The 27,120-nt window shown below is 48.0% G+C and overlaps 2 protein-coding genes across 2 annotated transcripts in view; one reads left to right on the top strand and one right to left on the bottom strand.

The window, feature by feature from the left end:
* Window positions 1-311: 311 nt before the first annotated feature.
* On the bottom strand, window positions 312-27,068 carry LOC122565856 (homeobox protein B-H2-like). The gene is made up of 3 exons (XM_043722295.1): window positions 25,123-27,068; window positions 12,952-13,174; window positions 312-3,164 (listed from the first exon to the last, which is right to left on the bottom strand). The coding sequence occupies exons 1-3, from the start codon at window positions 25,571-25,573 to the stop codon at window positions 2,258-2,260; spliced, it is 1,581 nt and encodes a 526-aa protein (XP_043578230.1). The 5' UTR covers window positions 25,574-27,068; the 3' UTR covers window positions 312-2,257.
* The window catches only part of LOC122565854 (phosrestin-2-like), a 145,081-nt gene continuing 121,162 nt past the window's right edge, over window positions 3,202-27,120 (top strand). The window contains exon 1 of the mRNA XM_043722290.1: window positions 3,202-7,733. Within this exon, the coding sequence (XP_043578225.1) occupies window positions 7,710-7,733 (24 nt within the window). The 5' untranslated portion in view covers window positions 3,202-7,709. The remainder of the gene's footprint in view (window positions 7,734-27,120) is intronic.

The raw sequence follows: 27,120 nt of genomic DNA, 5'->3' as shown, positions 1-27,120 counted from the left end.
TTTAATTGTAATCTACGATCGCTTCCGGCTCGTCGTTAAGTTTCGCGAACTAAGAAGAAAGTGCTAATTCGAGAATTCAATTAAATTCTATACCAGCCGCCGTGCAAGATAATGTTGGAAATAATGAAATTCGCTAAATCTGCGAGTTACGAGTGGTTGGTCGCGCGGACAGGCAATCAAAATGTTTCTTGCTACATTGCTCGCCTCGATAACATCTATAACCTTATGAATACTAACGAACTTATTACCAGCGAAAGGATAGGATATTCCGTTTAATGGAAAGATGAGAGAGAAGTAAGAGAGGCTGAGCGTTAAATTTAGTATAATATATTTTCCATATAATAATTCTCGCTATACAGACATTATTTTACAAAGCATGATTTATACTATGTACTTCTTGCTGCATTACTTAACGTTAAGTCGCACGATACCGTGAGACTCTCCGATCGCGTCTCGTCGGATTTACAACAAACGTCGACGTTCCTTTCAAGTGTTCTTTTCACTTCGTACAACACCTGTTCTCGCCATCGTACAGCCTAATTTTATGCATTCGTAATACTGGTATTTCATCGCTGAACACGCAACAACCGTGTCTGCACCGTCGAACTTGATCTTTTCCCCCCCCTATTCAACCACCCGTCTGAAACATCTTTCCACGTATCGCGTAACCCTGAACACTCCACGGCGACGATCGAACGATTCTAAACGATACAACACGTTCCGACGGTTCAAACACGTGCCGCGCGTTCTTCTACGTATACTGAAATCTGAAAAATACTTCGGAATACCTTGTTATCACGGTTGGCTTCGACTTACGCCTTACAAGTATCTGCGATTTCGACGCATCCAACCGGCCTACTATTCCACTTACATACGACTTCATCCTCGAACGTAGCTATTTACAACAGTTGTCCGTGAAATTATATCGACGATGCGTCGCGGCGAATCGCGCGGATCGAGTTCTAATCGTATTTACAACGGGAATTTATTCCCTGCGCCGCGAGCTCGTCGCGTGGTAGAATCGAGGAGCCGCGCCGATATCAATCAGCCAATTTTCTGTTGGCGCTTCGCAAGCGAACCAACGGTGAGCAAAAATGTCGCGTGGCGATGAACGCTATTTGATTGTTCGAACAGCCTAGCGGTCCCTCAACGCTATGTATATACCGAAATTCTCCGGCGTCTTCTTCTTTTCCGACCGTTCCTTTTTCTTTTTTTTTCTTTTTTTTTCTTTGTTCAGCGACCGCGTGTAATTTCGTGTCATTTCGGATTTCTTCCCCCGCAGGCAGGTCCCCCTAATGTCATATTAATTGTAGATTCGCGTTCGTGCGCGATTGGCTCGTTTCCTGGCGCGACTCCAGTCGTTCTCGATGGTAGGTCTAGCCGGCTCTCTAACCTATTCTTTATCCTTCCCCTTTCCCAGACAGGTGAACAGTTTTTATTTACACCGCGAAAAGTAGCCGCCTCGCGTCGTTCAACGACGTTTCTACCAATTAACAACCGTTTCCTTTTGGCGTTTACGTCCACACGCGCGTTCGTACATGCACACACACACACACACACACACATACACATACACTCATGGATATACAGACAGGCACACACGATCGACGAACCGTGTGAGCGCTACGATAAATCTGTCGAGACGTCGTCGATTAGTCGATTCGCTCTCTTCCGATCTACCGGTATAACGATTATTACATCGAGTATGAATACTGTGTTTCAGCGTACCGTTGGTTCGCTAAATGTTCCAATCGCGAAACTTTGGTTAACCACATAACGCTTCCTCCGCTCATTCTCATTATCTAGGAAATCCCGGACGTCCCGTGCCATGTCACTTCCCGTGTTCCACCTCACGAAATCCATTGCCAGTTCCATCGGCCACCGAACCGACGAGAAAATTTTTTATATGCGCGTTCCTGCTTACGTAACGTAGTAAGGATTCGAGTAACTGCTACAAACCAACGTGTGTTGGTCTATTAACTCGATCGCTTCTCTCCGCGTTGCTTCTCGATAGACGTTCTACCTCGCGTTCGGCTGGTCTGACGCGAAAGACTGGAACGCGTTGCCGATAAAGCTCGTATCCGCGTTAAATATCGCAAGTTCGTGGAAGTTGAATCTCTCCGTCGAACGCGCCAACCTTTCCAGAGGATTAATCGTCCTCCTCTTGGAAAGAGCCTGATCGATCCTCCTCGATCTCGACGTAGCTGCTTCCTAATGGTTCTCTTAGGTCGTCGAACTTTCCTTCGGCATCTATACCCTAGATATCGTGTATACTTTCATCGTCGCTGTCCGCTCTTATACTCTGAGGACTGTCTTCCCTTTTCGGCGAACGACTGCTGCTCCTATCCCTCTGTCTGGTCGCTCTCAAGTGTTCCCTCTCCCTTCCCTCGATCATGTCGGGACTATCTCTGTAGTAGCTGCCCAAACTCGACAGGCCCGAATTCGCCGTCAATGATCCAATGGTATTACTAGGCCCTGCCGGAAGCATCGTAGGTGGATAGAGTCTATCGTCTTTGCATATAGGAGACCTTTCCCTCAACGCGGGACTCTTGCTCCTGTCCCTCTGTCTCGATGCTCTGTTCATGTTCTCCCTTTCTCGTCCGTCCACCGCTTCCGGACTGTCTCTGTAATAGTTGCTGAGGTTCGAGAGGCTGGAACTCGCCGTGAGAGTTCCGAGGTTGTTGCTCGAACCGGCTTGCACCATCGTTGGCGCGTACAGTCTTTCCTCTTTCATCAATGGCGATCTGTCGCTGAGCACGGGACTTTTGCTTCTGTCCCTCTGCCTGGACGATCTCTCCATGTTCTCTCTGTCTCTTCCATCCGGCATCTCTGGACTGTCTCTGTAATAGTTGCTAAGATTCGACAGGCTGGAGCTGGCTGTCAGAGATCCAAGGGGATTGCTAGGCCCTGCCAGGATCATCGTCGGAGGATACAGCCTGTAGGGAAGGGGTTTCTGCAGGGTGACCGCCGCTGACGCTTGCTGGTAGAAGAGACCGTTGGTCGGTAACGCGTGTGCGCTAGGATACGGCCAGTATCGTCCTGCCGCAGGATGCGCAGGAACCGCTGCCGCTCCGCTTCCGTACAGCTGCTGGAAAGCCGCCACCGCGAAATTGTTCTCCGCCATTATTTCGAAGCCCACGATCGTCTGCCTCTTCCACTTCGTTCTGCAAAGAGAATACAGGGAGGAACTTAATTTCGATCGTACGATTCCTCGCCGCTCTATACGACGTTCGTATTTTATCGGCGTGCCTCTTGCAATTTACGGTCGCGAATTTATGGTCAGGAATTTTGTCGTTGATCGTTCGTAGCTACCGCTTGAGAAGTAACGCCTCGACGATATTCAAACGCATTTACAGGGGAAAAATTCTTCGTGGTTTTTTACGATTTCTTCGAATTCACCCCCGACTGTTCCCCGGTTGATTCGATCGCCTCCCAATCTCTGTCCGCGTATGTAAATCTCGATCTGGGACAATTACGCTAAAACGGGATGGCGTGCCGTCGAGTGGTTACGTTGGCCACACTGTTGGCGAGCTTATTATACTAACAAATAGCCCGTGGAGTTTCACCGCCTAATCATCGCGTATCATGCCACGCGCGCAACTTCCTACGCCGTGGTTGCGCACGTTAAAGCGCCTTTGGACGTGCTCGGAGATGTGTCGGTGTGTCTTTTCCACGGGTCACCAGCCGATGGACAACGCGCGCGCCCCGATAAAGGCAAAGTGCACGGAGAGGTTAGAGAGTGAACTATCGCGTGGGGTGAAAAAAACAATGAACGATCCCGCGATACGTGTGTACGCAGTCGTGAGTCGCGGGACCAGCACGATGACTCGAGGAAATTTGCGATCATTTGTAAAATAAAAGGGTAGCATTCGTTCGATCCCGGTTAAAGATAGGGAAATGTTTCCGACTATGAACTTGGAAGAAAAAAAAAAAAAGAAAAAAAAAAGAAAAAGGAAAGAAAAGGAGGGGCGCGATTTCGTGCTATACGCTTTTCAGCAGCGTTATTATGGAAATGCGGGATAAACGAAAAGGGCGAAACGCGTCCGTGAGGCTTGCGACGATGATAGCGGTGCACCGATTGAACCAATTACGCAACTCGTTGCATCGCGCGTAATTATCAAAGAGCGGAGTGGAAAATTATAGTCTCGCGTCTGAACCGACACGTGGTGATTTAGCTCTCTCGCTCGAGTTGCAGCGTATTACTCGTTTGTTATTACTGTAAACATAATGTTACGTCTCATTGTCTGGTGGACTATGCACGCGCGGTGGCGTACACGATGGTAAAATGTCCCCGAGACGTAGCAGCTCGTCGTAGGCAAAAACGAAGATCAACGTTGTTAGTCGATATCGTTGGAAAAATTAGCGGAGCACGAGCAAAGTACAGACGAGTATCTATGCGTATAATTTGGTGCACGCGAACGGTTGATAAAACAATTTTTCGTCGATGCAAAAATAATTTGGCCGTGCATGCTGGTTATAATAATTAACGGCAGTTATACGCGTAATCGATTCCCGTTTAAATATGGATTCATGCTCCAGTAATCGAGGATCGATCGACCCGTTCGAGGTAATTACCGCGAGATAATTAGAAAACTTGGCAGCTTCGAATCGCGAAATCGGGAATAGAATTTCGGGCAATCTCGACCGGCTCGACGAGCGCCGTCAAACGTCACGATTATCTACGACGATAAATCAGCTCGGCGCTCCGCTACCCTCTCAATTAAAAGCCGACGATCCGCTCGCTGCGGAATTCGGGACGATAATTAACGAGCCCCCCAACGGTCGACGGGGACATTCGTTACGTTTTTCCATAAAAACCGGCGGCACGGGATAAAAATTAAAAAAATGAAAAAAAATAGCAGAGGAAAAACGTTGTGCCTTCGAAACGAGGCCGCGAATTTCACGGGAGGCCGGGCGAGAGGGGGCGAGCAGGGGGACGAAGTTCGTTGTCAGGGTAATTAATAATCAGGAGATCCGTGGCTGGCAAGGGACAAAGCGGCTCTAACGGATATGCAGCTCGCACGGAAAATTCGACAATTAATATATTTCGTGGGGTGCATGCCTCCCTCTTCGCCGCCCCTCCCGTTCACGACTCGTCTCTCTTACTCTGCACGCGTTGTGTGCATCGCTCGAAAATGTGGGCCACTCTCTCTCTCGATATGCCCCCTAGCTTTCGGCCTTTTGTGACGCTCGACGATAGGGGAGGTAGCAGTAAAATCGTTCATGAATTTTAAACAGGGCCCTGCCCGAATCGAGCCACGATCATTTCTCATTTTTCCGCTGGCATGCTGGCGAAAAGGAGACCGGCCGATGCACAGGCACGAGAGAACGAAACAGGCAGAGAGGAGGAGAGAAACAGAGAAGGCCGCCGTGTAAAGCGAGAGAAGAGGGTGAGTTACGGGGTGAAGAACGGAGACGACAAGTTGCAATGAAAACCACTCGTGCGATTATATGATGAGTAATGTTTTTTAATACCGCCGCTAGGGGTGGCCGGTCATTTTCGAGTGCAGCCACTCTAAAACACCCTTAATTGCTGTGCCTGCTCTTTGTAGCGGCGGTTGAATAACCGCGAGAGCGAGCGAGACAGGGCAAGGGTCGGAAGTAGCTGCGGAAAGAGCAAGAGTCATTGATTTATCGTTCTCGAAAGGTTCCCGCGAGCTGCCTTCGTCTTGCCTCGAATAAAACGAAGGGTAAACTGGGGAGAGAGAGAGAGAGAGAGAGGTCCGAGGGAAGTGTTAAGAAAAGTGTAACGATCGCTTCCATCGGGCTTAATGATCGTCGACTTTTCGGAGACGAAGGAAACCCCAACCATCAGGGTTCCTACGGTGACTCTGGCAAACGTTTCTCCGATCGTTGCATCTTTCCGGACTCTTTTAGAAATTCAATCGGGAAATTTCTTCGTATCTTGTCTTCGATAACGCGTCACTTGTAACAATACGACGATAAAGAATTACGCGAACGACGCGCGTTTAAAAGGTGTGTGGGGGAGGGGAGTAGGGGGGAGGATAAAGCCAAGGGAGAGAGTTAATGCATTTATAATGGTGTTTGGGACTGGTCGGTGGTTTTGTGGTTACGAGTCCTCGCGACACTAATGCAACCAAGCTGTCGGCTCGGTTTGCGATAATAATGGCGACAGACAGAGAACGGAGGCAAAGAATAGGGCGACATATTTTCAAATTATTATTTGCTCGACTGACTATGGAACACATGTTCCACCGGATAGACGGGTGTAATATACGTATCAATTTTCATTCGCGATACAAAGGGATAAAAGGAGAAGAAGTCGAATTAGCATTTGCCATTACGGAACGCGTTTACGTTCTGCAACGCTCGATCGCCAGTATTATCGAGTCGTGTTCACCCTTTAGAAGCGTACGAAGTTTAGAAAAAAGAGAGAGAGAGAGAGAGAGAGAGAAAATGACCGCCTAAAGGGTAGCTTGTAACGAGCCGAGAAAATAACGATAGAATCGTACGAGACACGCTTTCTCAGGCAAGATTGCCGTGCTATTTAGTATTTTTAGATGGAAAACTTAGCTGGAACGTTACAGGCACCATATAGGCGGACAAACGCGCATGCAAATATATCGTTACACCGTGCACTCCCCTCGGTTATCGGGTACCGGCCGGTTAGCCTCGTTTTTCTAGCTATTTCGCGAAATTCCTCGGCCACCGCCCATTCCGTACTTGAAATCGTGTCGGTGCTCGGTGGTTTCGTGACACGAATTTTTCTTCAATCACGCCGACCGTGGATGGCTGGTTGCCTCGGCAAAAGATCGCCTCGAAACCAGTGCATTTGACTAGCCGAGAAATCAAGACGATCCGTTATAAAGCGGTTTGCCAGAGGCGTGGGAAGCTCGTGTGTTCTTCCGGCTGGTGTCGAGAAGCCTCAAGAAACAACGAAGCCGGATTCTCACGATTGCGATGTATCACGACGCGTTAGCGATGTCGCCATGCTGTTACGGCGCCGTGGCTTCGAGAAAAGAGGAGAGAAGAGAGAAAAAAAAAACTGCTGTTTCTTCGTTGCATTTCTCCTCGTGTTTCTTTCAGCCGGTCCCGCGGTTAAATTTGCACCTAATTTACCGTTTCAATGGAAATGTTTTGCGCGCGTCTCTAATTAACAGATCGCCTCGGGTGAGCCTGTTCGTGTTTAGCAGCGCCTCGATCCGACGCTTTAGGTAATTGCTATATTTACGAGAACTTTCTCTTCGTTGGTCGTGTCCTTTTCCGTGTACCCTTGTTCGCGGCACGCTGAATAATTGGTTCGTTAATTCGAAACACGGACTGTGTAACGGTACGATCGGAACGAGACGACGCCGGCTACAAGGCAAAAATATTAAACGTAGTGTTTACGGTGTATACAGATGCAACGGAATATTCATATACGCGTGATACATAGACGTTCGAACGATATTCGTTATCGTCTCGTTTAATAACCGGAGGACAAAGGAAAAACAAATTTCGATTCGTTTCGTGTCCTTGGTCGAGTCGTTTAGTCGTAACTTAACCAGCGTGGCACTAACATCGCCGCGTTATTAGTTTTGTACGTCGTAAAATTCTACACCGTTCTGTTTCCTTTCGTTTTAACGACCATTGTATACTATACTTCGTTAGCGTAATGTTCTCAAGTACGTGACTCACTGTTTTAGTTTTACATCTAAATTTAGCGTCAAACGTTCAATGTTTCGCTGGAAGATGGAAGATGGTCGATAATGGCCTCCTTGTCCGACCAAAAGGTAAGAGAATAAACACGTAATTAGTCTTAAAGCGTAGAATCGAACTCTTGGATAGACGTAAACGCGTAGCGTGTCGGAGGGCAATTTTTAATTTCCTCTTGACTTATCGGTATCTTATTATCGCACCGGCATCTCTATTGCGCGGCCCGTTATACGCGTATCACTCTTGCTTCTTATCCAATGTGTGTATGAGGTATTACTTCTAGATAGCCATGTAGTAAAATATTATAGCGTGTTCATGGTTGATGGTGTTTAGCGTTGATGGCATATAACGAGCGCAAAACCGTGTGAAGGACTCTTGTCTCCCTCTCGGAATGATCCTGCTCGCTCGTGACGTTTTCACTTGCTCGTATTTTCATTTAACGCGCGATAGTTTCGTCTCTCTTAACGCAACAGAATTCTTTGCCACTTAAGATTCTTCTTCGTCGTTCTTCTCTCTCCAAAGCACGCTTTCCAAACGGTACGATACAGCGGCTGAGAAAAGCGACGTTGATAAACCGTTTATAAATTTCATTACCACCGTAATGAGCCACGACCGCCGTAATTACATTCATAATAACTCGAAAACTTACATTCGCAGATTCCCTTGGATCTCCGTTAACGTCGTGTTTCTCGTAACACGCGTAACGCGTTCGCGACAGATTTCTGTCAATGCACGAATACTTTAACCAGCAACTATTCTGAGCGAGAAAAATTTGAAATGAGAAATCTTTCCTATCTTTGGAAAAAAACGATAAATTCGAAGATATCCGCTTTTTATCGTAAATGTGGTTGAAACTTTAGTCGTATCGGTGTAACTTCATTGTCTGAGATGACGTTCTGCGCGTACCACTATCGTACTATCTAGCGTAGAGGCAAAGTCTCAGCTTTGGCGGATTCGGCAGCGCGGCAGATTCGTGTGCGTGCGAGGGAATACTACCCTCGGGACGTGACTCGTAATTCTAGAGTATTACGCGGTGGCTCGGTGCTGCTTTCCAGCTCGGCTTACAGTTTTTCGAAATCGTTACCCGTGCACCCTCTTTTACCTGCGCGTCATCGTGCAACTTCTCCTCGACGATCGAACCTACACGTTCATGGAATATTTCCTACCTCTCGTGTTCTCATTTCCACGTAACAAGAACGTCAAAGCGTTCCATGTCCATCGATTTGGAAACGATTAGATTACGACTAATCCGGATAGACGATCGCAACGTTGCGTCGATGCGAATAGAATTTTCCACTAAGAAGGGTAAACGTCATCGAGGAGGGTTAAGGCCGCGATTCGAACTAATTAAAGTAGCAGGGCTTCCGTAGTGGCTTTGTAGCGATAAATCCAACCACGAGCGCATAAATCCGCCGCGGATACATAAATCTACGTGTCCGAATACATAAATCTCGATGCGCGTCGCGAATTACATAAACGAGCGAGCGAGCGAGCGGGTCTTGTGGCGTTTCATTAGAATGCAGTTTCTGAACGCGGAGGTAAGTGTGCCGAGGGGACGCTAAAGACCGAAAGCGCGCCAACGATCGGCCGTACGGCGTGTGTGCGCGCCACTTATGGATCCACCGATGCACCGACCCGTGTACGGCTGTGTACGTAATTAGCCGATAAGTAGGGACTGTGCGCGGTGAGTAACGTAACGAGTCCTAATGACTTCTAAATAACCAACTTCGCCGTTGCGTATGGCCGGCATGCAGCGAAGAAAAAGTGGCGAGCGTATCGCTTATCGGGACTCGACGAGGCAATTTAACCGAAGCTGCCGGGCCACGATCGATTTCGCGGAAAATACGTCCACCGCGAGAAAATCACCGCAACTCGACGACGGTTTTAGACGGCGATCCTGCCACCGTAGATTCAAGAACGGGGTAAATACCGGTCGAGTCGAACATTCATTACCGGCAACGACCCGTTCCGTTTTGCCTCGCTTCTTTTTCTTCTTCTTGTTCCTGCTCGATCTCGTTACGAACGATCTGCCAATTGCTGCACAGTCGCGGTGGCTCGCGTCAGCTTCCAAACGGTTAATTAATCGTCGATCACCGCTCGTTTTCCAGTAGAAATGAACTGAAAACGCAGATACGCGTATACGGAGAGACGGCTGAAGGTAGTAATCGCGTTGAAAAATCGTTTGCCACCTTTCGAAGGTGATAGTTTAGCCGAGAAAAAGGGATCCGAAATGCGTCTAGGTGGCGCCCGAGGTGTGGTCGGCGCCTCCGCGAAAAGGCGCCGAGTCACTGCGGCCGCGTACACCGACCAACAAAAGTTTAAGCGGGCACTTAAGAAGCCGGCTGACAGAAGCGTCACTAATTTTCCCGGCTTTTTGCGCCCTCTTACCAGCCTTTCGTTCTTTCATCCATACCGGCGATAATCATGGCACGCGTATCATCATCGTCCTTCTTCTCCTCCGTTAATTAATCCTTTTCGATCATTCGTGAATATATTTCTGTGCCCTACATGTATGTACATGTATATAATTAAACGAAAGTTACACTTAAGAAGGTTGAACGTCGTAGATCGTTGTGTCTTCTCACGGCTTCTCTCGTCAAGTGGCAACGATTCTTAACAAATTGTCAGGTTGCCGGATAGGGCGCGTAATACGCGGCCAGTTTGCTCACAAGATGGGAAACGATTTCAGGCTGGCCGCAATTACATCCGAGAGACTGAATGGCCACCGAAATACAGGTCGATGCAATAGCTGACAGCGTGCACGTCTGTGATTACGGCGTTCGGTCGCCTCGTAATTGACAGTCTAATGGCACGGTTTAGAGTCTAAGATTTGCCCCCCTTGTCCCGCGTTCTTCGCTTTTTGTTCGCCGCTATACGCGAACCATCACGAGCCTCGGAGATTCTCATTAACGATTCGCTTTCTTTGAGCTCGATCGGCCCCGCTTGTCCAAACTAAACGGCCACAGAAGTCGCGTAGTCACGAGTTGTGGGTGTTTCGAAGCTAATCACCCTCGGGGGGCACCGAGCCACCGGCAACTAACGACGGGGTGGAAATTGGCGTGAAGCCATTTCGAGGACAGAAAGTCATTGGAAAGAAATTTTGTTCCTGATAAACGGAACGACGTGTATTCCGACGAGGCGATGATTCGGGCAACTTTCAACCCTTAAACGCTCAGGCAACTGATTTCTTCGTCGCGTGACACCCTGGGCTCGAGCTTTCACGTTCTCGCGGCTCTTTGAATATTCCTTTGTGCATTAAACCACGGACGCTTTGAAATTCACATTTTCTATAAATTCGGAGGTCTTTGAACGCGCTGGAACAACTGGAGGACAGAAAGAGCGGATCCTCGAAGCACGTTCGTTTCAATGGCTTCGTTTTAAAATGCAAGCACCGTCGAGTTTAATTGAATTCGCTTTGATTAGAAATTCTTCTTCCACCGTCGACAACGCCCTTAGACTCTGCAAGCGTTATTTACTGGTCCAAAGAAGTTTCAGCCAAACAGTTTGTCGGATGAAAATTATTTTCGAGGCCCGTTTTCGGCCGGTTGAAAAGCGATCGCGGCATGGACAGATTGCTGCGAAAGACAATACGAAGCCTACGAATTTAATTTTCCTCGCTCCATCTTAAATACCGGATTCTCGTGACTAACGAGCGTGGTGATCGAGGAAAGATAGGACCGCGAAGTATCGACAGGACGAAATTGCAGGCGCCACTGAATGACTCGGTAGAAACGCTCTTCGAATACAAAGGATGCCGCCGAGGATTCGAAAATCCAGCCTTCGATTACATGCATTGGCCTATACCCTCGTTGTTCCGATTCTTCTTCTTCCTCCTCCGTTTAATATTAGATCCTCGAGTAATGGAATTTTTTTAAATTTCCAAACGTTCGACCCTTTCAACTAATATTTTGTCTTTTTAAGGTTCGAAAATTACCAAATCCTCGAGCGTCTAAAATTTCCAAATTTTCATTTGAAACTTAAAGTCTTCAATGTTTCAAAGTTGAATTAGCGAAACGGTATTTTGGTTGATTCGTGAGATCCGATAGCAACGACTTAGGTGGTGAATTTCATTTTTGTCAAGTGGCCGAAATGTATCACTGTTTCGCGGTAAAAAGTCACGGTTCCCAAGAGTCGCTGTTTTTTAAAGGGTCGTTCACGCTGCTACGATTATCGACGTTCGCGAAGCTCGCCAGAAGAGCTACATGACTTTCGAAATATTGGAGCAGAAACGTCCGTACGGCCGGTGATCCTTGCGTTTAACCACGTAAACAGCGCCTTTGTTGGCCGCCGCGATTTCCATTTACGGATTCGATACGGGTTGTCACGAAAGGCCTCGCCGCTATGCTACTCATTCCGAGATGCCTTGATGAGGAGCATCCTCCGATTGACATGCACAGAGTAACGAAAGTGTCGAACCACCCCACGATCGATCGCCTTCTTCGCCCGCTTCTTACCTTGCTCCTTTAAACGTTTTATAAAGTAAATTCTCCATTGTCTGTCCGGTTTCTTCGTTCATCGCGTATCGAACACGGTCGTGATTCGCGCGTTTCTTTGTTACATGGCAATAGGATCTTGGTAGTTTATTAAAACGTCGGAACCACAACATCCTCCTCTATCGGCTTGCCTTCTCTTTATAACTCGACGAAGCTCGCTCTCGTCCGACGTTATCCAAGTACGCTGCTCCAAACAGTCAGCGTATCGTTCTTCGCGTCATGTCGATTTTTCTATCTATCCTTCGCGTCGCTGTACGTTTCTTCGACGATCCTCTCAAAGTCAACGATGCTTGTTATCGCGAATTTGTATTTACGGGGAACTTAGAGATGCGTATTACCGCGCGAATGATACGAAACCTCGAAACGTTCAAAGTAGAATATTCGTCATATCATCTAGTGAAAGAAATAAATCGCCGTCTAGCTTCTGCTGCTTTATAAATTTGCATAAATATCCACAATCCAGTAGTTACGATATTATAGGTAGGCATAACGCGTCAATCGATCAAGATTTCTTCGCTCGATGCGATAAAAACCTTTCACAGCAATGATTCTCTAATTGTTTCGTGCAGTATATTATTACGCGAGGCAGTTTATCATTAACCAATTTAGACTCGGCGGACGCTTGTTTCGTATCGCACGGTTCTCAAGGAAGAAGAATACTATTTTCCATTATATCCTCGTACAGCGTTATCAGGTCACAGGGGGTTGTTTACCGCTTCCGAAGATTATCCACCGTCATTGTCATCCTAGACAGCTGTAATCTGTCAAACGAACGATACATTTTTGCGAGTGGTAATCCTACCTTCTGTTCTGGTACCACGTCTTCACTTGGGTGTCGGTCAACTGCAACTTTGCCGCCAGTTCCATCCTGTCTTGCACGCTCAGATACTTTTGTCGCTCGAAACTCTTCTCCAGAGTTTGAAGCTGATGATCCGTGAAAGCCGTGCGCGCCTTTCGCTGTTTCTTGCTCTGCGCCGAGCTGAGCGTGCTGGACGAGGAACTCTTTGGATCGTCCTCCTTGCCACCTGAAACCCCGACAACGTTCGATTAAGTCTCGCTGCGAATCAAGCGGTTCGTTACTTAATTGATTAGCCACGTTAAAAACTAGATGCTTTCTATTTATCGAGTGAAAGGTCTATATCCTTTCTTGCTACTCGAACGACATTATCTTCTGTATTCTCGTTTTCTTGCGCTCCGATCGTGTCAGCTTTCTGTCAGTTAGGACAAGGAAGGAGGAAGCAAATGACAACTTCGCTGTTTCCATATGTTTAATGTTGTTTATTACTCGTTTTTTTTATATTAATACATATAAATACATGGTTTCCATATCAACGGTTAAAATTGTATCTCAATTGAAATATTCGCTTACGGTTATAATGGAAAAAAGCAGCGAACAAAATCAATATTCCAATATCTCGTACAAGTACGCGACACACGCTCGATCGACATTTTCGGATATCAATTTTTATGTTTGTTTTGATAGAATCGATCGCACGTAGTTATTATATACCAGCCTGTATGTTAATCGAACAGGAAGATTCTTTTGTTATTTTCTAAATCGAAGATTATTCCATCCGGACGATTAAAAATTCAGTTTCTTGTAGTCTAACTTTCACGACGCGTTAACTTTCACGATAACAGAGTCTACGAAGTGTTTCATTATCCTAAGTTACTTGCAAATGCTGTAGGAACTAGTAGGAACGCCTACCGTCCATTATAAAATCCTAATTACACGCAATCAGAGATGAACTCGTATCTGGGAAGAGAGTAAACGCGGAGATTCCATGAGCCGGGCCGTGGAAGTTTGTCAGGTCGGAGTTCGAAGAGGCTTTATTGCAACCCGTAGGGGAAGTAATCGATGCCGTGGTGCGCTCCGTATATACGTAGCTGGCGTTTTTGCTGGTCCCTGCATGGCGATCACGGCCGCCTCTCTCTCTATCGGCAGAGATCCTTTTGTTCTCCGTTCGAGTCCGCGCAGCCGTGAGCCGATTGGCTGGTATCGCGGATTGGACCACGCAGCCGCGTCGAGACGCCGCAAATTATCCCCCCGGTTCGCTGGCACCCACGGAGAGGGTGGGATTCCCCGAGGAAACCGATTACACTCGATACACGTCGGCAAGTTGCGCTTCTCCACGCACACACGCTCGTTTCCCGGATCAAATCTGACGCGAACCACGCAACACCCCCTCCTCTCGATTCGTCTCTCCCTCGAATCTCGTTAACGCTGCTCCTTTATTTTTCTCATCGTCCGGGAGACGCAATTTGCCTGTCTCGATCGCAGGAAAGCGCGTATCGAGCGATATTAACTCGATCGAGATAAATGCGAATCTACGACGAATGGGGTTGGACGAACTGCAGAAAAATTGTTTCGCTCGTTCGGAAGATCGCCTGCGTCTTCCGGGAGATCGCTTTCGAGCGATGAAAGACGATCGTTGTCCGTCGTTCGTGGATGCTTTGACAGGTTGATACGAAAACGCAGTTCGATAGACTGGATTACGGTCGGAAGAGCGTACGTTCCGACGAAGCAGAACCGAAGGATCGGTTGGCGAAGTTCGGGGGAATCCCGTCAGGGGACCGATCGGCCGGCTGCAACCCCACGGGAGACGTTCTGCGGGCCTCTAAAAGTATCTAAAGGACTGTTGTCGCGAGCTCATCGATTGGAACGGTCGTGGGTGGTGCGGAAGAAACAGCATCGAAGGGCTGCAGTAGGGGAAAGGATGTGGAGGAACGAAAAGAAGAAAGAGAGACTCGTAGGGTGGGGAGGACTAGGAAGAGAGAAGTGCAGGCGCGAAAGGGACAGAGAAAGAGAGGGAGGTAAAAGTGGGATGGTAGAGAGCCAGTGGATTGAGTTAACTCGAACGAAAGCGTGGCTCTTAGCCTCCGTTTGATCGGCCAGATTCGCTCGAACGGATCCAGGACTGGTCCGCCATGTTGGGAAACATGGCCGACGATCCCCGAGGAAAAGCTCGTGGAGGAATTTCATCGTAGACTGCAGCTCGAGGTCGACTCGCGAGGTTCGAGAGAAAGGGAAAAAGAGGGAAGACGATAAAACGGAGGTTGGAAAACTAAATTTACTATGTGATACACTTAGAGCCCGGGTCTCAACCAACGCAGTTCTCTTTTTTCGCACACTTCCGAGATGTTGGGCTGGAACTTTTTCAGCCCCTCTGCTATCCTCTCGTGTGCACAGTTTGAAGTAACTGGAGAACTATCGCGAAACACACGGTCGTTCCTTTTCGTCTCCTTCGTCACCATCGTATTCTGCTCCTTTCTCTTCTTCTCCTTTCCGCGTAAAAGCGCTTCTGCTACTACGTTTCTTCCACCGCTTACTCCCACAGCACGTACTTGCAAGCTTCGTCCGTGTGTTGGCTCGTCTTTACGAGCCTGTTCTCCGCTTTGTAAGTATGTTTCACTTTGCCTCGACCGGTAATAGGAGCCGATGCTCTCGAAGGGGATTCGCGAAAACGTTTTCTGCGATGTACGATCGCGATCGAAACGACGACGACTTCTCGAAATGAAAACGATCAACGTCAAGCCGGACGTTGAAGGATATCTTTACTGCTTATCCTTTTATCTTCCTCGTTCTCCTCGTCTGATCAACCATCGGTTTAATTCGATGAAAAATGAAGAGACTCTTTTCTACCATGGAAGCACGAGTGTACAGCGACTCCGGAACCGTTCCAAAGTACTCATTTTTCTTCCTTTCCCCGGTGACAGTATTCTTTTGACTTTTCCACCACCTCTTTCTGTTACAAGATGCTCCGAGTTTCATCCACTTTTTCCTCGAGAACCGGCCATCGTCTTCTTCGCGACTTTTCAACAAACAACATACATCTAGCGCTGTCCGCCTAACACACGTTTTCCATAAACTTTATTGTTTTCGTCGTACGAGTTTGAAATCTAAGCGTCGAAACTCTCGAGATTATTTAGCGACATGTTTGCCACGAGAACTTTATTGTTCTCACTGTTTAAGTCGATTTCCCACTGCGTAAATTCGCTTCGAAATTAATGGATCGCAGCGTCGAGACTCTCGAAAATGTTACTTAGCGGGCTGTCCCTCTTTGCCGTAAAGACAGGAGGAAGATGACGCGAACGTCGTAGAGTCGCGTTACTTTAATTAAGTTTGTAATTGTCGCAACGGGCGTAAAAAGACATGCCGGTGTACCGGATACACGGCGTGTATGCGCCAATGAAAATTGTCGTGTTTCGTGTGCGAAAAACAGAGAGGGAAATCGAGGCCCTCGCGTGCTACACCAGCACGCCGACGCTGTACAATGTATGGAACATAAAAGTGAGATTAACAGGATGTTTATCGAGCAATTATTCGCTGCCGTAATTAGTGCCAGCACGGTCGCGTCCACGTCGCTGACCAGGTATCGTCTTCGTTTAAGTCCATGCGAAGTACTGTTCGCCCGGTTTACAACGAAACGCGACACCTGCAGGATGTACAGACGATTACGGCGGAACGGACATACTCGGGCGACCGATTACGTCGCCCTGAGAGGCCAACCACGCGTATTTTTCACCGATCCACCGCGATCGATTAAATCCATCTACCGTGAGACTTTGTAGGTTACGTTCAACAATTCCACATTTCCGTCGACTTGGTCTTGGAATTGCCGATTATTTGTCCGATAGATTAGACTACATTAGATACATCACTACATAGATTATATGCTCGAATTCGTGCAAAAATTTAGGAGGAGCGTGTCGATCGTTCGACGACTTTGGTATTAAATAGACTGTTGTATAGTAAACTAAAAATTGTAAAATTGTATTCCGCTTTGACATTATAAAAAAAGAATTTATCTCAAAGATAGACCGAAGACAAAAGCGAACAAATAGCCATGTAACTATCAATTGCCGAGACAACGATACTGCAAAGTAAAAATTAAGACAAATACTAGACGTATCATCGCGTAGCAATTAAAATCTATGAACTACGTTATGCCTCGATGTTACTAAAATAAAAGGGCGAAAGAGACGAGTTATCAAGCGTTTCTCATCGAAGGCGACGATCGCAACCTCCGCCGCGTGGCGGTTTTTATCGCGCACTGTTACGTGCGGTTTACATCTACATTCCGCGAATGTTAACGGCATTGCGCCAGCTTTGCGGGTAAAAACGCACACCTGCGGACTAGTTAGCCGCGCGGCTCAGCCCGCGACGAAATAAAGCAATAAGCAAATGAAATCGTAGCTACCGGCGCACAATGGAGGACTTTCCACCCTTCCGTGCCGCCCCCCATACGTCCGCCCTCTTTTCTCCGCTTCGTTCCTCGTCTTTCTTTCCAGCTATCTCCGCCAGTCATAAAGCAACGTGGAGCAACGGTTTGCGAAACTTTTATTATCGCTGCTTTTACGATCTGTCCAGGTTAACTCGAAGTTATACCGAATTCTGCCGGCACGTTGAATTTTCACGTTACGATCTCGTCGTTTATTCTTCGTACACGTATAATCGTTCGTACGTGCACAAACCGTTTAGTTGGCCGAACAGTATTCGGTTAAAGTTTAGTCATTTGCAGTTAACAGGTGATGGGGAGGATATTTGATAAAAATGGAGCAGACAGATTCAGGGAATTTAGCGTAGGAATTTAGCTTTCTCGATTCGAGTCACACACCCCCTTTCTTAGTTTCCCCTGTACGCACCCTCTCCCGTATCGCGTACAAGGGTGGTGGTCCTCGACGGGGGTAGAATTTGACCCCTCTTGTGTATTGTGTTACCGTGTCACCACCTTTGGGGGTAGAGAACACCGGAGATAATGTTATAGGGTTAACGTTTTATTGCCTGCCCACTCTATTTGCAGTCACCCCGGCGGGGATAAACTGTCAGGGCGAGAATTTGAAAAACAAATTACGCCGATGCTGGCGTCGAATTAGTATCCTAACGCGCATAGTCGAATTCTTAATTGCCATGGTCAGCGGTCGACATGGTGGAAAATAAATCTAGGAACGCTTCTCGTCTTCTTTTATCGTTTGACGAACAATTTTGTCCACGCGAAGCCTCGCGCTCGTTTTTAAAGGGATCTCAGCGACGGAATAAGGACGGCGAGGTGTCGAGTGTCGGCTCGCAGAACGATCTGTCGCAGCGTGGAAACATTATAGGGAAAAATGCAATCGGGAGTTACTGTCAGATCGAATTATGCGAGCCTAAGGTTTCGCGGGGTCCATAACGAACGCGTTTCTCGAATTTCATCGGTGCATTCCGCGTGACCGGTGAATAGGAATACGACTACTGCACCATGCGATCGTTCCGAGGTAATTAGCTAGGACACCGGAGAAGTTTTACGCAGTTTCGTCGACCGCACAGCACATATTTTCTCTTATTCGTTACGGAACGGCGATATTATCGTTTCGAACGTCGATGTAACGTCGACGATTCAATCGACGAGGTTTTCGAACGCAGTCCCCGGAAGAGGCCAGGGGGAAATTAATTCCATCACCCGGAGAAACATCGTTTCCGATACACGAGGCCGTGGACGATGAAAAGGCAGGATCAAGATGGAGGGTGAAACGAGGACACCGGGGTCCGCAGACTTGCGAGCGGAACAAAGTACAGAGCAACGAGCAGCTTACCTTAATTGCGAGTGGCCGACGGGAAAGTACGTAGTTGGGACTCGTTTCGAGTTCAAATCCGATTTACTCGTATCGACAAATCGAACGTTCTGCGTGTGTTGACCGAACACCGGTAGGAGCTTGATCTTCTTAAAATTTGGATCGTTCGTTTAGTCGTAACAGGGACTCGAGCTAGAAGAGTCGAAGCGTCGACGTCGAACAAACAAAAGGGGAGCATGCGGGACGCGGTTGCGACGGTCCCCAGGAGGTGTTAGCGTGTAAAAATTCGTAAGGCAAAGTACAGGTGGAATAATGGAAAGTTGGTCGCTGAAATGGCAGCACGTAGACACTCGTTGCTCGTTCCTGCCACGCCGAAACTCGGTCCTTGTGATATCAAGGCCGGCCTCCTGGTCACGCAAAAGTCGTGTTAGCGACTCGCCAAGTGGCCTCCTAGCAGTCGTCAACGTTGCTCTAGGGGGTTCGTGTACACGTGTCCACCTTCCTACCTTCCTGTACGTAGTCAGTGGTACACACAGTGGCGACGGTGGTTGTGTGGGTGTGTTACGTTCGTGACTATACTCGCGTGTTAATTGCGACTGCATTGGGCGTAATACGTGGAAGGAAATTTCGGCAAACCGAGATACCGGTGCCAATTAACCTCGGTGACGTCGACGAATGGGGCGTTCTTTTTTCTTCTGTTTCTTTTTTCTTTTTTTTTCTTCTCTTGCGGCGCCGAGCTCCACTTGGTTCGAGAATGGCTGTTCCTCGTTATTGGGTTAATAATAAGCCCGTCAGAGAATGGAGGAACCGAAAATTACCGGAAGAGGTAGTTAGAAATTTCTGTAAGGTGTCGAGGAAAGGAAGGCACACCGTTTAGCGATTCGCCCGATAGTAAATAAACTCTTCGGTTGAAAAATGATCATAGCGTTATAGAGTTTTCACGATACACAGAAATATCGCGAGATATGTAATCAGGCTGGACTATCGGTACGGTTAATTCGCAACACGTGGAAAGCGTCCAGTGTTTACAAAGTGGCCGATCCTAGATTAAGCGAGCATGATTAATTATTCGAGCGCTTGCGAAGTCAGCCGTTTGAAACAATACACCCTGACCCGATTAAGTTGGCGAGATGTTCGTGTACAATGACGTTCCTCGAAGTCGTTATGCTTCTACGATGCGACGACAGTTTAACCTTACCCCTCTCGCGATCAACGTTCCCGCTCGCGTCCTTCAAAGTTCAAGCACCATGACGGCGGTGCCTTTGCACCCTTCTGTTCGCAACGTTTCTTTCCACCGATCTCGATTCGTTCGATTTATACTTTTTATGGATGATTTACTTAGCAGGTAGCATCGTCTGGACGATCGCTTTACTTCCAGTCGTATGATTTCCAGTGCAGCAAACAATGTAGAAGTTGGCTGTTTAAAGGTAGCGCAAAGCGAGGTCAGCGCTGTCAACGTTGGAACAAGCTAGTTAAGAGGATTTGCGATCGCGAATCTCATTAAGAGAACGTTGAAAACCAACCGCACGAATCCCAACGACGGCAATGTAGCTCGCTGGCGTTTCAGTGCTAAGGAATGTTTAGGAAATCTGACAATTCGTCATGCGCGTGTGCTACCATAGTTGGAAAAGCATCGAATCCACGACCATGTTTCTTACGCATCGACGAACTAGATCCAACGATCTAGTTTCCAAGATGGAATTTCCCCGCTGATATTTACGCGAATTTATATTTCTTTGGCTAGAACTAACCAATAAAATAGCGGCATCGAGTCAGACGTTCCTTCCATCCGTTAAAACACCGCTTTACGCGTTTTTTAATTTTCCATCGGTGCACAAACACAACATACTTCGATGCAGGAAATCTCACTGGAGAGTAAGAAATCGTTGCGTGGAACAAAAAGCGTGTCTGACACTTACAGGAAATTCTACTCGCAGACTGAAACTTTTCCTAATCTCCAAATCTATGCGTTCCATTTTCTCGCAATTAATTCTTCTCGATTCGAATCGTTGAGAATGAACTTTGAAAGGTCTCCTTCGGTTACCCTTTTCCCTTTTGATTCTTTCAGAAATCTCAAGCCCGTTCCTACGATGTTCATGGCGATATCCTTTGACGTTTCTATAAAGAAGCGCGTACCAGGCCTCGATTATTCGGAGCACGGATTAATCCTGGGCAGATAGTCTCGTCAGAAAGGTGACAGCCGGTTCTCGTTTGTCAGGCTGTTCTCGTATGGGGCGCAAAAAAAAAAAAAAGGAAGAAAAAAGAAAAAAAGAGAAAGAAATAGTAAAGAGGAACGAAGAAATCGAAGTCGTCTTTCGTCTCGGCGGCTACGACGCCTCTCATAGAATTCCTAATCCGCGCCGAGATCTAAACGGTTGCCAATCATTTCCGGTTCTCGGATTAGTCGCGCGCGAAAAGTCGGTTCCCTTTTAAGGGCGTGAAACTGGCTGGCCCCCGGATCCTTCCGGCCCGACGCCAGAAACCAACAACAATGAGTCCCAGAAACGAATGTTGGCTTTGTAAGCCGATTACAAACGATTTGTACACGCGCTCGAGAAAGTCTCTATTTCGCGAAGCGTTTCACGCGTTTGCCCGCTCTCCGAAGATCCCATCGAACGCACTGCTGTACTCGATATCTTGCGAGCAGATCGCGGATGCTTATGCATTTATGGGAAATTAAAAATGTAAAGATATACGGAACGCGCACAACGTGCAAAAATATTTAAATATCTAAAGTGGAACAACGATCGTTACGATGTCTATCGAGCGGAACTCTGCTATAATTGTAGGTTCCATTTTTTCAGTTGTTTCTATAAAAATATGAAATTGCGTAAACGTGACAGAAATCGAGTTACACGGTATGATTTACCATCGAATCTATCTCTATCTCTTCATAGTAAAATTACGCGTAATAGGTGGCAGGGAGGAAAGTGGAAACGCTAACATAGAAGCTGTAGGGAATACGAGTTTGATTTTTGATTTCGCAGCGTCTTATCGTATAGGTTCTATCGGGAAGAATAATAGAGGCGCAGAAGCGTATAAAAATCTACGATTGATCGTGGAAAATTGTGGAGCCCGACGCGGTGCGAGCGTGTCCGACGGCAATTACATCGGCGTTACTCTTCTTAATTGGCTTTCATTAATTCTTTATTGGAATGAACGAGCAAGATGGACAACGGCGCATGTACCGACAATTACTCCCGCGAGATTAGATATGCACACAAAACAGCTGTACGAGATAACACATCGCGTCGACAACGACGGTTTTTTTCAGTATTAAAGAGGAATTCTACTTTGATATCGTCGCGAACGTATCTCCGTACACTCGTTTTTCCTCGTTCAACCAAGTGTTGAGGATGGTCGTGGTAGTTTAATGACGAGATTACTCGATGTTGAAACCGTCAAATATATTTTTAAATAATTACAAATACAGAGTCAATCGTAGATTGCTCGCTACGGGTCGTTAAAAGAATGTTCGCTGAGACGATCGCTACTAACCGATACGCCAAAGACTGTGCGTTGATCGCCACTAAAATCGTTCGAAACTGAGACTGAAAAATTGGTCGCCTCACGATCGTGTTCGTTCATTTATACTGCTTTACACATTGTGTAAACAATTGACATTGTTTTAGTCGATGACGTATATCCTAACGATGTTGATACTCCGAGGCAAAACAACAACGCGACTCGTATTGTCCTCAAGCTGATGTGCAGCTACACAGGCAACGAAAAAGTAAAACAAATTATACGAAGAGGACGAACATCCTGTTAAGGGATATACGGGTTAAGCGAAATAATTACGAATCGACGTTTTGTAGCAAGATCGGCGCGCCTGTTAAACGATCGGGGTGGAAAAAGTTGATCAGGCGAGAAAAGATATGGGAAGAAAGGATGTTGGCGTCGAAAGCGCTGATAGATCAAGAGGATGGATCGTGTATAATCACCGGTTCGATCATCCGGAAAGCATGTTCACCGGCAATTACAACGGCGTTACTCCTTCTAATTGGCCTTCATTAATTCTTTAGTCGACGCCGGGGCGACGATTAGCCGCGTGTGAGGTTAACCGCGACTGATAACGGCCCTCGAGCATACGTTATTCGGTCGAAAGAAAAACGTCGACCACGATATATCGGCCAGCTATCGCGACACACGCTTTCCCAGGAATATTTCAACTTTGCGAATCGCGATCTACGATCGCTCGGTACGTTAGAGTAGACGAGACAGCGGAGGTTGCTCTGCTGTTGTTTTATCGCGAATCGCACGCGGGTACGAAGGTCCGCGGCAACGACGACGACGACTATCGACGAACGTTGCTCTCGAGATTTTCGAGACCGACGATTCGGTCACGTTGAGGATCCAGCGATCGTCGACGAATCGCGGAACGGCGGACAAATTCGTAGGTGTGCCGATTTCCTGCAATTTCTCGTAGTATATAACACGGTTAGACGGCGAGAGATCGATGTCGAGGGAAGAAACGAGGGATCCGTGATTTTACCTAGCGAGAGTAATTGTTTAGAGGAGGATAAAAGGCTGTTTCCGTTTTTGCGAGAAACTGTCTATTCGGTTCTCACAGTCAGAAGCAGTATTAGTGCTCGGAACCGTGTCTCTAATCACGTAGCCGTAGTCATGCGCGTAATTGTTCTTAATGTACTTTTTGTGCAAAATAAGCCGATTACGATGTAAGCGTATGAACTTAGCCTCGAAGGAAAGTACCGTGGAGCGCCGATCGACGGCAAACGTAAAACGGGAATGTACAACGCGGAGAGAAGGGTAAAAAGCTGGTTGTAAATTGACGGAAATCGTCTCGAGATGATTGGTATTAGCCGTGCTCTCCCAATGCCTCTGTCAATGCGGCTCCGAAGCTAGCTGGAAACTGACAAATGCCTGTAATTAGCGTTTTTCTTCTCTTTTTCTCTGATAATCGTAACTAGAGAAATATCACCGTGCACCCGACGTTTAATCGCTAACGCGGTTCGAAACATTCTCCCTGGCAGGAAGTGGCGTTCGATGTTTGTATAAACAAAGGAGAACACGATCTCGCGATTACGGCTGTAATTTCGAGTTACGGGTGGGTGAATCGGTGGAAATAAAAAAACAGATACGTCATAGTATCTATAAAGGAGAACGAGCGTCGAATAATGGACGGAAGTGTCGAAATGGTAAGCTTCGAACGGGTAACGATTATTCGGGATTCCATTAACTCGAAAAAACCGCGATGGCCTCTAATTAGCGGACGGGGACCGAAAACGAAAAATCATTGGATCGTTAAAAACCACGGCGTTCTATGAAATTTCGAAAGGCAAATCGATCACGGCAGTAGGTACGTATTACGCAGTGGCCGATGCCTCGGCATCCTTAAGGGTCAATAGCCGTGAAGCATCGGTCAATTAAAGGATAGGACCGAGGTAAACTCGCGATAGGTCCGTAACAGGTCAGAAATGATGAATGAGGGAAGCGTTAGACACCGACTGCCCGTTCCCTCTCTTTTTTCTTCTCTTAAGAATTGATTGTAATTTAACCGTGGAGATTTATCTCGTGGAAAATGGTTCCTTTAACACGCAACGTACACGTCGTATACGCAGCGTTTCCCTTTCCGGTAAAAAGATTTTCTTGCGCGTCCCCTCTCTCGCGATCGTCTCGCGGAGAAGACGTTTACCTACTTGCCTCTCTGAACGGATCGGCAGAGTGCGGACGAGAACGGTAAATTCACTTGGCACTAGGAGGCCCCGAGGGTGCTAAACGGCGGAAGGCGGCGGCTCACGAATACGAGAGTTAAAGGAAACAAACGAGGGTAACGTAATTAAAGCGTTGGAGCGCCCAAGTCCGATCCCGGACCATTAAAATCCCTAAACGATCGTCGGGACAGAGGCGGATCGAAGACGGAGAAAGGGGCGACCGTAGCCGTAGGAGGATGTTCCATCTCCCGGTAAATATCTTTCGATTCTCGAAGCACGGTCCGAGTTGCGTTGTTCCGTGTGCTCGCACAACCACCGACGGCCGACACGATCTCTCACCGTGTGGAACATCCGGTCGGGACAGTCCGCCCCATAAATGTCCTTGACACCTTCGTGAAAGTCCACGCGAGCGGTCAGGTGAACAAACCGAGTGGCGAAATTAATTTCGCGCCTCCTTCGCCTCTCTGTGTCTCCCTCTTTTATTTTCTCCCCACCCCCCCTCTCTCCCCGTTCCTCCCTCTCTCTTTTCCGTTTCTCGTCTCCTTCTACCATCGGTCGGCCAATTAGCCAACGTGGACGAACAACGATTAGAGGCTCGTGTCGAGTATACCGCTGGCGGCGAATCTCTCGAATTTCGCTGGACATGATTCCAAGGCTATTCCGCGTAACGATTTAATCAAGGTTGGTTCGCGGAAATTTTTACGCGCGACGACGAAACCGAGATAAGGACGTAATTGACCGCTTACCATTAGAAGTAACGGAAGCACCGTCGTGATGACTCGCGTCGCTATCCTCGTCGAGGTTGCTATTGTTCAAGGACGTTCTCGACTGATGCCTGACACTGAGGTCCCTCGGTGTGGAGGGCGGACTGCCGGGCGGTTCTTGAGTCTGCAGACCCGCCTGGTGCATCTTGCTGGACGCGCCACCGAGGATATCGGTGATCATAAATCGCGATCTCTGCGGCATCGTGGTCGATGCGTCGCCGCGTTCCACCAGACCGTTGTTGTTGCTGTGATTGTTGTTCCTGGCGTCGAGCCCATTCGACAGACGTTCCACGCTCACTCCGTTCCTCTCGACGATGTTCTCCAGCCTGTGCGCCTCGAGGCCGGACATCCTGCTCAGATTCAGACCGTTATTGGCCACGGCGACGCCGCTGCGAGCCGCCACGTGGTGATTCTGATGATGATGGACCGTCATCACGGTACACGTAGGTGGTTCCTTCGGGCTACGGGCACCTGCAGGTGCCTCTGTCGCCACCCCAGGACTCGCCCGGTACCTGGGAGACAGAATCTTGCCGACGGTGACGGCGTCGCCTCGGGTTAGGAACTTCGTTTCACCGAAACCCCGCGGGCACCTACACTTCACTGTATCCGATTTATCCCTCGGTACGCCGTTCTCTCTTCTTCCAGTGTCTGTCTGCGTTCTTTACCAACATTCCTCCCATTGATCGGAGCGCTATCGTTCGAATCTACGGTGACGTTACACGATCCTTCCTTCCGTTCCTTCGCGAATTCTTCTCGAACGCGATACTCGGCGTCACGGTGCGGTCGAGCTTTGGTCGGTGTGGAAGATTCGGACGGAGAGTCGACGAATCTCGTGGTCGATTTCAGACCGAGAATAGAGAGTAAATGGCGCGTGAGATGGTTACGATGCACCTTGCGCTTCCTCCCGTTCACTCGGTCGCTCCACCTCCGTCTCCACCTTCTTCGTCGTCCTCTTGTTCTCCGCAATTAAGGGGCCGCTCCGCTGGTCTCCTTGGTTAATTGCTAATTGGCCACTTAACATAATTGCCGCGCGTAACAGCCAGTTCGCCGGCCATTTCCGCTCTCCTTTTTCTTCTTTTCTTCGGCCGTTTAATTATTAATTATTTTTTATATAAAAGATCCGACTTTATCTCTCTCTCTCTTCCTTCCTCCTTTTCTCTCGTTCTCTCTATCTGTCGCTGTTTTCCGCGATAGTGCGTGTCCCAAACGACCCGTACACGTACACAAGGCGCACCGTCAAGAACTCGCTGTCACGTCGACCAATCGCCGCCGCGTTAATCGCGCTCGTTATACCTGTTCTGCTAAGGAGAACGCTTAATAGAGCTGGCTCGTGTTGCCGACGCGATTCCTTCCAACCATCGATAAGACACTCGATCGTTCGACCGGCTAGAATCACTAGGATCGCACTGCGATTAACGGACAGTCACCGAACCGGTTTACTACCTCTCTCTGTTCCTCGTCTCACGTTCACCGAACTTCAACGTCTCTTTTATCCCATCAACTGCGTCACATCGATCAACCGGCTATCGCTTCAAACTCGATGGTTCACAATATCAGACTGTCTGCCTTCTCGCCGATGGAACACCAACGATCCCCGTAACCGTTAGCGGACGTCATCCTCGAGCCCGGTCTTGTGGATTCGCGCGACTCACGCTTGGCCAGGTTCTCTCGATCTCTGGTCGTCGATCTCGTGGCACCACGTACGAAGGAAACACGCGTGGAATCGAACTCGCGGGTGATCTCGACGCGATCGATCTCGATTGGATCGCGCTCGAATCGGAGCGATCGTCGAAGGAGAGAATGCGTTGCGTCTGATGATGAGGTGTCGGCAGCGTTGGCTGGGGCGAGGCGTGCGTGTGCATCGGGTTGCCTCGACTGATCTGCTCGCACTGAGCAGACCAGGCGCCTCCGTACGTTCCTGGGCGGCCATATCGGCGTCCTGGCACGCCCTGAGCATTCCCCTCTGCTCCTTCTGCTCGA

Source organism: Bombus pyrosoma, linkage group LG3 (genome assembly GCF_014825855.1).
Source record: "Bombus pyrosoma isolate SC7728 linkage group LG3, ASM1482585v1, whole genome shotgun sequence".
Lineage (NCBI taxonomy): Eukaryota > Metazoa > Arthropoda > Insecta > Hymenoptera > Apidae > Bombus > Bombus pyrosoma.
The sequence above is the reverse complement of the archived record's forward strand: the minus strand, read 5'-3'. Positions and strand labels throughout refer to the sequence as shown.

Coding starts and splice junctions, on each gene's coding strand:
- LOC122565856 (XM_043722295.1), bottom strand. CDS start 25,573: ATGACGGTCCATCATCATCAGAATCACCACGTGGCGGCTCGCAGCGGC. Junction 13,175..25,122: donor TGCTTCCGTTACTTCTAATG/GTAAGCGGTCAA, acceptor TCGGGGTTTCAG/GTGGCAAGGAGGACGATCCA. Junction 3,165..12,951: donor ACGTGGTACCAGAACAGAAG/GTAGGATTACCA, acceptor TTCTCTTTGCAG/AACGAAGTGGAAGAGGCAGA.